At 49.9% G+C, this 15,522-nt stretch overlaps 5 protein-coding genes across 5 annotated transcripts; 2 read left to right on the top strand and 3 right to left on the bottom strand.

Annotated features, from left to right (window-relative positions):
• Nucleotides 1–1,718: 1,718 nt before the first annotated feature.
• Nucleotides 1,719–2,519, bottom strand: TRV_01182 (uncharacterized protein; the record flags this gene model as incomplete). Its single annotated transcript, XM_003024619.1, has 1 exon — nt 1,719–2,519. The coding sequence occupies one exon, from the start codon at nt 2,517–2,519 to the stop codon at nt 1,719–1,721; it is 801 nt and encodes a 266-aa protein (XP_003024665.1).
• Nucleotides 2,520–2,720: 201 nt separating this feature from the next.
• On the bottom strand, nt 2,721–3,824 carry TRV_01183 (carboxypeptidase S1, putative; the record flags this gene model as incomplete). Its single annotated transcript, XM_003024620.1, has 3 exons — nt 2,721–3,262; nt 3,342–3,627; nt 3,684–3,824. The coding sequence occupies 3 exons, from the start codon at nt 3,822–3,824 to the stop codon at nt 2,721–2,723; spliced, it is 969 nt and encodes a 322-aa protein (XP_003024666.1).
• Nucleotides 3,825–5,560: 1,736 nt separating this feature from the next.
• TRV_01184 (uncharacterized protein) lies at nt 5,561–8,761 on the bottom strand (the record flags this gene model as incomplete). The annotated part of the gene is made up of 4 exons (XM_003024621.1): nt 5,561–5,798; nt 5,865–6,028; nt 6,096–6,905; nt 7,043–8,761. The coding sequence occupies 4 exons, from the start codon at nt 8,759–8,761 to the stop codon at nt 5,561–5,563; spliced, it is 2,931 nt and encodes a 976-aa protein (XP_003024667.1).
• A 1,071-nt stretch (nt 8,762–9,832) lies between these two features.
• On the top strand, nt 9,833–11,153 carry TRV_01185 (uncharacterized protein; the record flags this gene model as incomplete). The annotated part of the gene is made up of 2 exons (XM_003024622.1): nt 9,833–10,067; nt 10,141–11,153. The coding sequence occupies 2 exons, from the start codon at nt 9,833–9,835 to the stop codon at nt 11,151–11,153; spliced, it is 1,248 nt and encodes a 415-aa protein (XP_003024668.1).
• A 1,880-nt stretch (nt 11,154–13,033) lies between these two features.
• Nucleotides 13,034–14,794, top strand: TRV_01186 (uncharacterized protein; the record flags this gene model as incomplete). Its single annotated transcript, XM_003024623.1, has 1 exon — nt 13,034–14,794. One exon carries the CDS (start codon nt 13,034–13,036, stop codon nt 14,792–14,794), a length of 1,761 nt encoding a protein of 586 aa, XP_003024669.1.
• Between the last annotated feature and the right edge of the window lie 728 nt (nt 14,795–15,522).

A 15,522-nucleotide genomic window follows, 5' to 3' on the forward strand; every position in this document is an offset into this window, starting at 1 on the left:
CGTGACGACCGGGATGATTCAGCTGAACAATTGCTGTCGTGCCATTCTCAGAGCAAGCCCGCGCCCATTCACTCCACGTTGATCGAGCAGTACTCTTTGGTATAGTATTATCTATCGTGAAATCCCCTCGGCCGCCCAAATATCGTGGATCTACTTGAACATTTCCTAGGCGTGCGAGTCAATAGGTATAACCTTGCAGGGCATTTTATTCCTTCATATTCGGCAACTAACCCGTTACAACCAATCCTCATCCCCCCTTTGCCCATGTCCTATAAATTCATAAGCATTCTGTACCACCCGGTAGTCCATCATCTTTTGCAACCTCCTCTGCCGTTGCATCCTTAACCAGCCTGTTTGTCAATGTCAGACTACATTCAAGCATGATGGGGCTCCCGAGCTCCATTATTGCCCTGAAATTCAGCTATCAGATATTAGGTCGAGAGATTATGCATGAACTCTTTGCAAGATTTCATATTATTATCCAAAAGTGGGCACCATGGGCAAAAACAGCAACCCAGCTGTCTCCATTGGACTCCAATTGTTTGCAGTTGTAAAGGCCCGAACTATGCAGCCTTCTACATACCCCAACGCAAAGGGCCTTCTAGGGGCCATCGCACAATATTGCCGCCGCAAGGGGGGAGATGAAACGGCACCATTCCCCGGGCACCCTGCAAGTGTTCGGAATATTCCGTTGTTAAGCCGAAGACAACATTGCAACCCTGGCCATCTTCCCCTCTCGGCCGCCCACCATACCCAAACTTTTTCTTTAACATTTGAAGAAATAAACAAATAATTTTATCGAGTTCACGGGTTCATATAGTATTAAAATAACAGACTAGCTATCTCTGTTATCCTAAGAGCTAACACCTGGCTGGGTGATACGAGCTGCTTATCAACATTTATCTGGCAATGGAGCAACCACAGTTTAATTCAGGTTTTACTCTGAATTCCAAGAACCCCACACTGGTAGCTTTGGTTATAATCATTATCATTGCTATTACAAAGTTTTGTCTGAAGCTCTATTGCTATGGAGATTCCAGTCACCCGTCTCTACCGAACTTCCGGGGCGCAAGTCCTTCAGTCTCCGCGACCAGGTGGAGATACTACATGGATTGTGCCTCCTTGTATCATGCGGCGTACCAGAGGTTTGCGAAGAACGGAATGGCAGTCCTTGCTCCTGGACTTGGCACTCGCGGAGAAGTAATACTGCCAGAAAACTCCATGGAATGGGCAATGTCACAGCCAGATGATGTTCTCTCTTGTGGACGGCTCGAAACGCAATAACATACACCTACAGAACCTTCCTCGCAAAGAGTCGCGGCTGCCTAACTAACTAACAAGAAAGCTAAACTATAAATAGATATAACTAGTTAAAGGTCGTCGCTTCTCTTTCAAAATAGCTAAGTACTTAGTTAGTTGCGCCTTCCTTGACTCTGGAGTGCCTGTCTCTTTCTTTCTGACCCTCATTCTCCCAAAATAGAGAATCTATAAATAGAGATAGAGATAGATAGATAGAGAGAAGAAAGGCTGTTTATTTTCTATCTTGACAGTGGACTTGTTGTTACTTCCATGAGCAATCTTCCCTGGCTAATTCAATTAGCCAGGTAGTTACTCGGCGCCTGTCGTCAGCAGTTTCAACCCTTAGTTATCTTTATCCGCACTTCATATGTAGATTGCACCCATATTCTCCTTACGTCTAGGGCCCGACGACTCGCTATTTACATTACCAGCTCTATAGCAGATACAAGAAGAACAACCCATAATGTCACGTCATACAAGTATCCGCGAGCAGATAGTGTAGTAGCCCCTCCAGGCATAGGGGTTGGCGTGGGTTCCCCTGAGCCAACCACCTCGGGGAACAGAGAGGTCGAGTTGGAGTCGACAATGATCCAGCTGCGTATGGTAGCAGTGCCGTTCTCAACTGACTGGATCTGCTCCTTGGTGCAGGTGCTTGTGTCTAGGATATGACAGAAGTGGACGTGCTGCGGCGGAGGTTCGTTCTTGAAACCAAACGAGTCCGCAGGGCCCGAGGTGCCATAAAACTTGCCTCCGTCCATGCGCGAGGACGTGTCCTTGGTTCCAGTGGCGATATCCTTGTTGAACAGGGCACGGTGGAATATCTGCAGTGCGGTCTCAGGTTGGTATGATGGCACCTCATGGCCGGCCTCGTAGACGCGGGCGAAGGAGAGGCTGCCGTACTGTCTCACCTGTCCACCGATGTAGCTGCTATTGATCTGGATACCTGCATAGCCGGCATTATGGAATTCCTGGGTGTCAGTGTAGTTGATTCCCAGACTTGAGAGCTCACCACCGAACCAGTTGCATGCGTAGTCCCGATCACCGTAAACAAGCGAAACCTTGATGCCATTCTCCAGCAAAAAAGCCAGGTTCTCCAGCCACCCTGGCCGAGGGTAATCACCAATTGCACGGAATGCGGTACTCACAACATCGTTCGACTGCGTCCAGTTGAGTGGCACACCCAGTGCTGCCTGCACATGCGGCTGATTTAGCCAGGCCATGTAAAATGGTGCTGGGAAGGGGCTGGGGTCAAGCTGTCCGATGTCATAGTAGTTGCGGCCAGAGAGCTTGGTGTAGGGATCGCGAACATCATTGGAGCAGAAGGTCTCCGCATCCTTGCAGACATCATTGACAGTTGAGTTGATGCCGAGATTCTCAGGATCAGAGACAGAAGAGAGGGAGCGGCAGTGGTTAATCTTGTCTCAACAGCCACCGTCGCGGTAGAGGGCATCCAGCATTCCTGCATGAATGCTGGCGTTGACGGCCTCGATGCCATATGTGTTGTTGTACGCCATTTGTGGATATGCTGGCCATTGGACAAGACGGTCGATGCATCCGTTGACGATCATGAGGGTGTCGAGATGCAGCACGTGCATAGTTCCCTCGTGTCCCTTCCATGTACCGTTCTTGATCTTTTGGTTCTGCTCTTCAAAGAAGGCAGTAAAGGCCGGGCCATAACGGCCACCGTAGGATTCGGTAGCAATGCTGATCTTGTTGTTCCTAGGGTGATATCCTGGGAATTCTTGGAACCAGACCTGGGCGAAGTGCCAGAGAGCCATGGCAGCATGCCTAGTTCCGTGTGCAGTGGTGTTCATATTGCGGCTTGCATATGTACCTACTAGGAAAGTAGCATTCTGTTCCGGAATAGGTTCTCCGGGTTCCAGTTTCGTGATCTCATCCGTGACTAGATTCCTGGTGAAGTTGGCCAAAGTGTCGTAGGACAGACCGACCTGCACTGGCTGGTCTATATACAGCATATTGACTAGTCCCAGAAAATACAATGTTAGCAATATTTAGTATTCCATCAGAAGCTGATGGCATACCTTCATTGTTCCAAGAATGAGGGTTCAGGCGAGTAGAATTGGAGTCAGCATTGACGAAGCAAGGCCCGTTCTCAGTCATCATTCCAAACATCGACGAGCTACCCGGGCCACCGTTCATCCAAATGCCGAGAGGGGCATTTTCAGGGTCCTTTCTTGCTTCAAAGAACCAAAAAAAGGTGTTGATAGGGTAGTCCTGCTCGACACCGAAGTCCCTGAGCGTGCCTGGAGGCAGATGAACATATCCGGCGTACGACTTGACGCCCTCTGTCGTCTCACAGAGGCCAGGCTAGTGGATTGTTAGCTACAATGTCTTCACGTGGACTTTCTATGCAGCTAACGGACCTCCTTATAAGTGATGCGAGCACCGCTGCCGAACTTCGACTCCAGGACAGTGACACCCTCCGGTTTTGGTGGGAACTGAGCCTGCGCAAGATGGCCAGCAACTGTCAGCAAGCAGGCTGCCACTCCGCAGAATGACACCATTGTCGATGCTCCAAGTAGATATTATCGGATATCGCAGCAGAGACCGGAGTGGTAGATATATCAGACAGACACTTCTGTCTGACACTGGGTTTGCTTCTGTCGCCGTCTCTCTCTCTCCCTCCCCTGCCAGCCCACGCAGAGAGATGCCTCCATATTTATGTAAATGCAGAATTCCCCCTGCAAGACAGCGCTGAAACCCCGCATTTAAATATTGCCCCGGCACTGGCACCCGCGGTGCCGTATTGCTATGGCTGTCTGTCATCAAAGAAAACTAGCTCGTTATGCCTGACATGGATGTCGTTTAGCCATTCCGTCCCCGCGATACGAGGGGCTGGGGACCTGTGCAGGGATAAGGGATAACTAGAGACACCAAATCCAAACTTGTTAACATGCAAAGGGCGCCGATCCCGAGTCTGGGGAAGACAAAACCACGCTTCTCCTCGTGACCCGAGGCAGATGAAGCTCTGATATTGGCGGCTTTTGTCCTTATATAACCACATTCTATGACCTGGACTTCCATGGTTAGCCGACCTAACACGGAGGCTATTCTTGAAACCTGAAATATAATGTCTACAAGCCTCCTTTGAGGCCACGACTTGACCAAGGTAAAATTAATTTGCATCAGACCCTCGCAGTTAGACATGGGCGCACCCTGCCATGTCATTCGTAGCGACAAGGCGCATGGCTGGATAGCCTCGCTATCAAGCACCCGCCATGGCAGATCAATCCACTTGGAGGCGACATATCAAGGCTTATATCAATGGTAATAAACCCTTGACACTCCTGGTTCGTGAAGATAATGCCGACGTTAAAGTTGATGTCCACTTTGATTATCCTTCAAAGCCTATAACTAACTCTTAAGTAAAGAAAACCTGGATGTTTCGTTCATAACTAGCTTCAGACTCCTGGTCCATTTTTGCCATTCATCTGCCTACGAGCTGGTGATTCTCTTCCTCAAACTTCTTTGGCCGCTCCTCCTCAGCCGTATTAAATTGTAGATTTAGCGACGCAAGCTCATCTTGGACATTCTATAACTAATCTTGTTAGCTAACTATTAACTAATGGTTATTATTAAGATAAAAGCGTTCCTCTTAGTTTTTCATCTCTATCTTTTGTACGATTTATAACTGTGTACAGCTAAATCTGTTGCTCTCCGTGATTTTCTCCAGTTTGACAAGCTAACCGTGCAGCTAAACCGAGAGAAGCTTGCCGCGCCTGTGTATAAAATAGTGATGGCATCCAAGGAGAGTTGGGTCAGAAGCTAAAGAAATAATAAAGGGGTAAGTAAAATGAGAGCGTGTACGGTATAAGTGAAGAGACAGGGAGACTCATGTATTTATGGAGTAATTGGAGGGTAGTTAATGATTAAAACTGGCCAATGATAAAAAAAGCTCTGGCGGCTTAAGGTCAGTGCAAGTTAGACTTTGAGGCCGCTATATAGACACGGGATGCGTGTATTCTTGTAGCAAACAGCAGACTGGATGGAGGACAGAATGCGTTCTACTACGCCTACTGAAGCGTCCAGTTAACTTTCTAGCTAATAGCCACGAAGAGTCAAACAAGTTGAAACAACCGCCAATGACAAGCAGACCAAAAAATATCAGTTTGAGAATTATATACTGGACTATGCAATTAGTTCTGTATCTCCCACCACAGAATGCAACATATATAAGTGGAAACAAGATAGTTCCCCTCCCATCTGGCTATGTACTCCTTCAGGCAACAGACACAATCCTCTAACCACTGACTTGGAATGAGCCGTCATCGTTCCTAGCAACGCCGAGAGAAGTTGACTGAAGCTGCTGGACACCCATCGTGCTGAGACTGGACAGGTAAAAGCCCATAACGACGAAGATATATGTAAGAAGCAGAATCGAGCCTTTGAAGTAGTTGCTCTTCCCTTCACCATAAACATATGATAGGAGGAACACACACAGGATGACGGTGATCATGTCCCACTGCGGGAATATCAAGCTAGATCAGACAAAGACTGTTAGTGAAGGGGCTCACATATAGCACCTTGGTGGGTTGTTATCTCACTTGAATGAATGCTCCAGAAGGTCAGAAGGGTTAAATATCGAGGTATGCACGGCACTGAATAGTACCAAGGCCGGAATTTGCAGCAGGCACACCTGGAGTGCATACGCAGAGCCGATCTCCATGGACAGCGCTATGTTCCCGTTCATTGCGAAAGAAATGGCGTTCTACTCCTGTTAGTACTCTTAAACCCATGAATCACACCCCATCATTTTTGAAGCAGGGGAAACGCACCAAAAACTCAGTAGTGTTGGGAACCAATGAAAATAGGGTAATTCCAAGGAACTTCTCATCAATATCATAGCTTTGTAGCACTACATCAACCGTATTCACTAGGATCTCGGCAATCACTGCATACAGCAATGTTGCGCCTAGTAATATAACAAAACTTTTTGTCTTGCCCCAATTTGGAGCATCGTGTCCATGTGACTCGGTGTGAGGTTCTGTAAATACCCCTGCCTCCTCAGAGTGGCCAATTGCGGGAGTCCCAGTGGTTCCTACCGGGGTCTTAACCCCAGGTGTGCCTGATACATGCCTTGGGCCGGCGGCATCTCGGGCAGCAACTGTGGCCGCGGTTGCCGCCACTTCGGTGACCTGTCGGACCAGTTGATCATTTTCTTCTGCAGTGAGGGAGGGAATCTTCATATTGTAGGGACCTTGGTACTTATTCTTGTCCTTGGGGGGTACAACGTGCACAGTTGCCGCCTCATTGGGACTAATTGCGGCAGTCGACTGTTCAGAGCTTGGAGTTAAACCTACATGCTTGAGAGATTGTCCAAGAATTCGAGCGTATAGCTGCGAGTCTCGTATGGAACCCTTGAGGCTGGTACTGCCATGCGCATGATCAATATGTGAGTGAGAGACAGATCTATGGGCATCAGAATGCGGCCTTTTCTCCTCAACGTCAGTGGACCAAATGATGGCAGCGTGAGTCCGAAGAGTAAACCAAAGACCAATGATGTAGGACAGAAAGAGTAGAACAGCAGCAAAGTAGGAGTATGGCTGTACTGCCTTCATGAAAAAATCATCATCGACAGCCGGGACCTGGGAGAAGTAACAACGGCGGCAGTCTCTACCTCCTGTAAGTTTAACGTGACTGCAAGAATGGCAGTTCAGTTCGTGCTAGGAGAACCCCAATGGTTAGCCTGGTCAATTCCATTAACGGACGAAGAGGGCCTTACTCTGCCATAGATTTGATAAAAGAGAGTCGGGCCAAAGGCCGCAATAACGGCAAATAAGAGCATTGTTGACGTCACACCGGCTGACTTGACGTTAAACCTCTGAGTCTTGCGGATGATGGCTCCGAAACACATCGATATCCCAGGCAAAAACAGGATACCGGCGAATATACTGCCAATAATGCTCCCTTCCACGAGCTGGGCTTTACCTTGGGATAATGCAATGCAGTAAAGGTATACCTCTACCAAGGTAGAGAAGAAGGCATTGATGGCCGCACCCAGCCCCATGGAAGACTGGGCAGATATGGAGGCAACGGCTTGCCCGATGAAATAGGCAAGCGGCGTCACAGCGATCAGAGCGAGCACAAATATCAGGCCAGGATGTGTGATAAAATTATCAGTGGGAAAGATCTTTCGCAAGACGTGGAAATCAAAGATGACGAAAGAGACGACAGCCAGTAAGTTAATAAGGAAGATGTTGGTTCCATCAACAGTGTATTTCCAATATTTTAAGCCGGCTGCACGGTAAGTACAAAGGAGAATTGAGGATGAAGGGCCTGACTGTAGCCTGGTGTATGTGCTATCTGAGTGAAAGGATAGGGCAAGGGGATGTCGACGAAGATGATGAAACAGGATGATCGTAACGCGGCCCATGGGTATCCAGAACACGAGGATCCAGCATATGAGGGAGACTGAGAGTAGCAGCGGGCCGACTAGAAGGTAGAAGAAGATGTAAAACATGACCCGGCCAGTGGTCCATTCGCCGCGTCCAAAGAGGCGGCGTTTGGTCCTAGCTGTTTCGCTATCATCAGAGTGGTGGCGTCCAGTCCTACCAAGCAGGCTGTCTCGCTCACTGGCAGAGTCCATACTATTTCTCCGTCGTCCTACCAGCGAGCGAGCATTCGCAATCGGACCAAAAAACAGGCCCCCCCGTTCAATGTCACCGCTCTGCCATTGCTCGTACTCGCTGATGCTTCTCCCTTCGCCTTCGTCTTCTTCGGCATAATTCTCGTCGGGCTTCAGACGAACCATGGCACCAAAGGGGTATAGCAGATAGCCAGAGAGGCCCCAAAACACCCTACCATATGCTGAGGAGTCTGGGGAGAACCCGATGGCAAAACAAGCAATGGCACCGATCAACGCCGCCAGAGCGAGCCACCAGCCAAAGACCACCGTCCACAAAATGTTGGCTAGAAAAAGCCAGGGGCTGACACGCTGTCCAGGTACTGAATGAATATCTCCTTCAGCAGTTTTCTCAACAGACCGAAGTTTCTTGTATAAGGCTGGCTTCCAGATTCTGATACCAAACGGGTGAGTCTCGTTTATGGCTTGTTGCCTGTCTTTGAGAGTAAAGCTTTCGGCGTCGCTAGCATCATCATCATCAACGACACCATCATCATCGGCCATTTCACCGATATCATCAATGTTGTTCTCTTCGTTCTCGCTAGCCTGGCTTCCGCTCACAGTTGGACCATCTTGACGTTCGTCCTCGGAATCAACTCGAGTGAGCACTGTCGACGGCATGACGTTTCGACGTCGAATGGACGAGTGCTGTCGAGCCGTAGATCTACCAGAGAGAGCCGGCTGCCTCAAGGTCTTGTCTTCCACCTCACTCACATCGTCATCAACAGAAAACTCCTGGCCCCTGTGTGGCTTCGACGAGACACGGCGTAAGATTGCGGGTTTCTTCGGCGTTCGTTCGGAGGACATGGCCTCGATCATGGGTGATCTCGACGGGTCATAAGCGGAAGACTCCCCGTAGGAGCTACCAGATGTGCCTATAGAGCCTGCCTTCCCGTTAGCACGGAGATGTCATGAATCGTTCTCAAGTGGGTGACTGGCAGACCATAAGTATACGCATGCCGACTCCTCGCAAGCTCTTCAGCGCGTTCACTCTCTGTCCTAGTGATAGGAGCAAACTGTCTTGGACTCGAGGCCATGGAAGACGACTGCTCCTGGCTGTTCTCCGTATCATCGTGGTGGTCGTCTGCGGCATGTGAGGCCATAGCTACAGGTGGTACCACAGCAGACGTGTTTTTTTTAGTATATCGGCAGCTTCACGACGAAAGGATCGCACCAGTTCTCCCACACGTGAGTGCAACGCTATTCATAGTAGACTGTCGATGCTTAGGAGACGGGTGTATTTTCCTGGGTAAACCGACCTATATTGTTATTATCAGTTTGCTAAAGAACATCTCATGTTGTGTTGCTTCGGAAACAAGGAGCGTTACCAGGCACATAAACCACCCTGCCTCCAGTTCCCCTCAAGAGCTGCAGATAGAACAAGAAGCCGAAAGCTCCCGTCAGATGCCAGCTCAGCTCAGGCAGCCCCTCCTTTCAAACCAGCTCTTCTTGGGCCTTTTAATATCTTCGTCTTCCTTCGCCGTCGTCTTCCAGCTGACTTTGACCTCTTGCGGATGTTTTGCCGTCGTTGCTTTTTCTGCTCGGTACAACTAAAAACGTGACCGAAGCAGATGACTGCTTAGTAATATTAGTCATCCCATGAAAGTAGTCATATCTTAGTCACAATTCTTATCTAATCCATCTTAGTCAGCTGGAGCTCTCTCAGCTTTCTTTCTCCAGCGAAACAAAAACGACGACGGCAAACGTCAACCTCGTCCTCAGCGCCAACGATAACGTCAACGCCGACATCAGCGTGAAGATACCTCCAGGAGCCCGTCGTGCGACCCTCGTATTGCTTGTTCTGACCTCCATTTCATTTGATTTATTTTTCCACCTGCCGTTGAGCAAGTCGAATCTCGGATCTCAAAGCCAAACCTCCGTTCGGCCACCATGGCGCTTGATAGCTATTACCGGAACAAGATAGAGAGCATGAAGCTCGAGATCATTCAGGGCCAGGCCGTTCTTAGGCGGTTAGAGGCGCAGAGAAATGACTACAACTCTAGAGTCAGGTTGTTGCGGGAAGAGCTAGGTCTTTTGCAACAGCCAGGCTCCTATGTCGGTGAAGTGGTCAAGGTCATGGGTACCAAAAAGGTCCTGGTCAAGGTCCACCCTGAAGGGAAATACGGCAAGTCCACTCTTAATTTAATGCATAGGAGCCTTGTGCTGTATGCTGAGTACTGACTGGATAACGTGTCTAGTGGTTGATATTGCGGACGGTGTCGACATAGCAAAGCTAACCGTCGGAAAACGAGTGTCACTCCTGTCCGATACTTACAAGCTAGAGAAGATGCTACCGTCCTCTGTCGATCCTCTGGTGTCTTTGATGATGGTCGAAAAGGTGCCAGATAGTACCTATGATATGATCGGTGGACTGGACCAGCAGATCAAGGAGATCAAAGAAGTTATCGAGCTGGGCCTCAAACACCCTGAGCTATTTGAGTCCCTCGGGATCGCACAGCCCAAGGGTGTGCTTCTGTATGGACCTCCAGGGACGGGCAAGACGCTACTTGCGCGAGCGGTTGCACACCATACAGACTGCAAGTTCATCCGAGTCAGTGGTTCCGAGCTCGTACAAAAATATATTGGTGAGGGAAGTAGGATGGTTCGAGAGCTTTTCGTCATGGCCCGAGAGCACGCTCCCAGCATTATATTCATGGACGAGATCGATAGTATTGGCTCTAGTCGAGTAGAGGGAAGCAGTGGTGGAGACTCGGAGGTACAACGCACCATGCTGGAGCTTCTCAATCAGCTTGACGGATTCGAACCAACAAAGAATATAAAGATCATTATGGCTACCAACCGGCTGGACATACTCGACCCAGCACTTCTCCGGCCCGGCAGGATAGACAGGAAGATTGAATTCCCTCCACCATCGTACGTACTTATTGTAGACTCCGCCCTCCCACACCCCAATTTGAAGGCTAACTTGATGCTTTTATTTGTCCACCATAGTGTCGAAGCCAGAGCTGACATTCTCCGCATCCACTCGCGCTCGATGAACCTAACGCGTGGCATTAACCTGACAAAGATTGCAGAGAAAATGAACGGCTGCTCTGGTGCTGAACTCAAGGGAGTATGTACCGAAGCCGGCATGTACGCCTTGCGAGAACGAAGAGTACACGTTACGCAGGAGGACTTTGATCTTGCAACAGCCAAGGTTCTCAATAAACACGATGACAAGGAGGTCAGTCTCGGCAAGCTGTGGAAATAAAAAGCGCTACAAACCTGAGCGGGCGGACCATATCAACTGGCAACAGACGGAGGGGTTTCTTTTTATCATCGTGGTTACGTCTACTGCACCAAACCACAGATATACAGGTTATCAATGTACGGCATGCTGCCGGGGCCTTTGCCATCAACACCTCCATCTTCATTATCTATTCTGTACACTACATAGCGATCATATGCAAACCCAAGAAGCCTGGCAGCGTCTCTCTCTCTTGAGTTCCGGGGCATCCCTGCTTGTGCAACAACTGTTCCTACACCAACGAAGCTGTATGACATGACCTCATGTAGCCGTACAGGGGCGTGACTGCAATCTTCTTACACACCTCAACAACCGCCTTATACTGTCTAGCGATACTGATTCAGCAGTAGAGCGTGTGCCAGCTGTCTGCACAGCCCAACATCCCTATCATACGGGGTTACGTCGGTTTCTGCCTGTCTAAAACAAATAATAAAAAAACACGCCGACTCTTATGCCGACTCGCAGTCGGGGCCGAAGGTCCTAAAAGCTTGTGCTTGCTTTTCCACAGGCAGAACGAGCCACTTCAACGAGTATGGCATGCAACTCCATGGCCTTGCCCCTCGTAAACTCGATGCTCTATGACGAAACCAAGCATTACTGCTTCGTCTACGTCTCCTCACTTGCCGCAACTCACGCTGCCAAATGGCTTTTCACACAGGCATTGATCGGCAGGCGCTCGAGTCCGTCAACAGCAGCAGCCTGAAAGTCCCCTTTAGAATACTCCGTTGGTCAAGCAGGGTTAAAATATGTCCCAACTGGTGGGAATCAAGACCGCATAGTGAAAAGGACATCTCCCCGCAAAAAGAAAGCTGTTGATGGACACAAGCAGACCAATATGATGGGACATCGAGCAGGATGGACGGCTCCTCTATGGCCAGCTGACCTTGCTTATCTCTCGACCATGGGACATAGCCGTTGCCATCGACCACTTGCATAAAGCACACATACTATGGCAACTAGATGGCATCTATACGAGTCGGTTTGATGGCAGAAGCAAAGGGAGAAATCATCCGGCATCCCAGCACCGAGACGACATAAGCCAGGCTCGACGCACAAAGTCCATGAGTTGACCGTGCATGCGTTTGACATTCCTTGCTATTCTAGGTGGACGTAGTCGTGCGGTTCGGAGGGTTGGAGGAATCTATATTGTCTCCTCCTTTTCCACATGGCCAGCTCTTCTATGAGGGCTTGCTAACTTACTTACCCCAGGTTTCTTCGGCCTTGTCTCCTTCGGGGACCAGGGCATAATTTGATACATAAAGTCCATACCGAGCAGTAGCCAACTAGGAAGCTAACGATACGGGGCACTCCACTCGGTATCCGCCTACCCGACCCTGCTCTCCCGTACCGTCTCGGGGTGTATCATTTGCTGTCTTGCTCTCAAGCCTTTCGCTAAGCACTATTGAACTAATAGGAAGGCTCCCTCGCCAGCCACCCCTTTGATCAATCTTCATGTTATCAGGATCTTATTATTAATTTTAATATGTAATTTCTTTTTCTTCTCCTTTCAGTCCTTTATCAACCAACACTGCAATAATTGCTTCTTGGGACAGTGCTTGGCTTCTTTTTTATATCCTTTTTTCACCCCCCAGCTATCCAACTTGTCTTCTTCTCGAAACCCTTCATACTCCAAGGAAGGCGTCTTTACGCATATCACTATTACTTTGCCTCAGATTTCCATATTGTTGTCTCTCTTTCATAACAGAGGCTAGGCCAGCTCGTTCCCAGTTGATAACCCTCTTTCAGAAGGGAAGCCTTACCAAACCTCAGGATACCCCCAAATTTGACAGGATTCAACCCCGTCATTTCAGTGAGATCTTGAAGAGCATCTTGGATTACAGGACATGGCCTCAGCCGAAATATGGGCATCCTTGTTGACTGCCGTTGATCCGCTCAGTGTGAGAGCTATGCCGGCCATGCTGCAGTCCACCATTGACTTACTAGAGACAGAGCTAGCTAGAGCCAGGGCAGCGTTGCAGGAGCTTCAGTCCCAGCCGGAGCCATGCTATGTCACTCTCCAAAACGATGTTACCGGAGAGGCTATGGCAGCTTATAAGACTCATCTCCTTGAGCGTGTTGCGGCTTCCAGCAGTCTGAGCCTACCGGTATCACAGACAGAGCTCCGGAGAAGAGCAGGGCAGCTCAGAAAACGGCCGGTGTCATTTTGGGATATCATCTCCAACTCGCTTATCCTCGACCATTTGGCCCCATATCTGTCTGTGGCATCGCTCTTCTCCCTGGCCTCGGCCTGCACAGCATTGCGTGCCGTTATCATGGACACTCCGTATGTGTTCCGGTATCTGGATCTCACTAATTGCAAGGGCGCCCAGCTCTCGTGGATGCCTGCCATCCACGGCAACATAAGTGCTGCTCGTATGACGGATCAGCCTGTGGCGGACGAACAGCTCTACTCAGCACCCCTGCGGACCATATTCGACGACCTGAGCCGACGGTCAGTCCTCCAAGACGTCAGGACGCTGATTCTCGATGGCCTCCCAGTCACGGCCGAACTGGTCTCAGACATCCTCCTGACCGACCGTTTCCGCGTCTCCCTCCTCTCGATCCGGGGGTGCCTCCATCTCGACGAGCACAAACTCAGGCAGGTCATTGAATACGCGGTACGGCCCGACCGCGCCAAGGGGTCGCCAAGCGTAAAGGGAATCTACTATTTCTCTCCCAAGCCCATAGCTGCTGCGACTCCCGCAACTCCTGCGACTCCTGCCAGCAGCGCCAGCCCATCAGACGACAGGAGGCTGCCAGGCTGCAACACGTCGACGCTTGGCCACCGAGACTCGTCAAACCATCGCCGGCACCGCCAGCGTCATCACCGCACCTTACATCGCTCTAGTCTGGGCTCGGCTGTCGTGCAGGCGGAGGAGCCCGTTGATCGATCAGGGGTGCTCGCAAACCGCCCAGGCCGCCTATCTCTGGGCAGTGAGTGGTACCGCGAGCCAGGCCAAGTCCTGAAACTGCCCTCGGTGCAGAATGGATGGGCGCATACACTGCAGCTCTGCCAAGGAGTAATATCCTTTGACGCTCCCCTGTGTAGGGGTGCCAGACATGATCCAAATCTGTATCTCATGAACAACAATAATGAGAGTCACGAACAATACCACCAGGTCATCAACAGCCAATTTCAGCATCCTCAAGACGATACCACTCTCTCGGTTATCACTGCTGCCTCTGGCCCCCTTTTGCCTCCTGCCATTGCGACTGTCTCGCTAGGACCGGCGGGCTGCGACGGGTGCCGCACCTCTCCCGAGGGGCCCCTGGTATGGCAGCAGTCGCCCGAGCAGTATTTTCCGCTGCTGACACCGCCGCCCTTGCACTCTTACAAGACCGCCGTCGCCAAGGCTCCCGCCCTCCGCCTCAATGAATCCCCGGTGCTAATCGCCCAGTGTGAAGAGTGCCTAAGAGGCCGGCGATGCCACAGGTGCAACCGATGGATGTGTGCTGCATGTTTGCCTGATACAACCAAGCCGTGGCCACCAAAAGTACAAAAACTTGGGCTGGAGACAGCAGGCAACTCGACTTTATCAGTAAAGATATCTTATCTACGGTTTTCTTTTTTTTCCCTCCTTGTTTATCATTTGAAACCCGCCTGATCTACGGAAGCCCACAGCTGTTGTGTATCCTCTGAGGCCAGCCTTTATTTCGCCCAAGAATCTTCGACCTTCTTGGCTCAGCCTTTTCGTTTAACTGTCAATTATTCTCCAGATCTAATCTTACTAACCTTGGCTCCAGCATCAGAATCGACCATTCATGCGCAGGGACTGTTGGGAATGCGGACCTACTGTAAGCCTGCCTTCTCCTCTCATGGATATTCCAGTGCTAATAGGGCTGTTTCTTTACCAGTGCCTGTCTTGTATGATGGAGGTACTCCGTTCATGCGTTGCCTGCGGAGGAGAATACTGTATCGACCATAACGATGGTTGCTCGCCTACTAAGGTAATTAAGCCAATGATAATGACCGCCGTAAAAAGCATACAGAGCTACATGATATTAACATACTTCTGATAGTGCGATTGGTGCAATACTACTACTCCACGACGAATGATACGCGAGCTTCACTAACTTTCGTATGTCATCAAGCCCGTAGGGTGTTAGCCCGATGAGGTTTGACCGATTCAAGCTCGAGTGCCTTATCCATTTTGAATTCTGTCTTCACCATAACCTTTTGAACAGAGCCCGCATCTTGGACTTTAGCTTCTCTCCACTCTTAACCAATTCCTATCTTGTTGGCCGCGTCTTTTACATACCCCATCTGCGCATCGAGTTTTAAGGCTCGATGTATTCTGTATCTGTTTGCTTCATGCCCTCTCTCTCCACTTCT

This window comes from Trichophyton verrucosum (assembly GCF_000151505.1).
Source record: "Trichophyton verrucosum HKI 0517 chromosome Unknown contig00100_1.f1.exp, whole genome shotgun sequence".
Classification (NCBI taxonomy): Eukaryota; Fungi; Ascomycota; class Eurotiomycetes; order Onygenales; family Arthrodermataceae; genus Trichophyton; species Trichophyton verrucosum.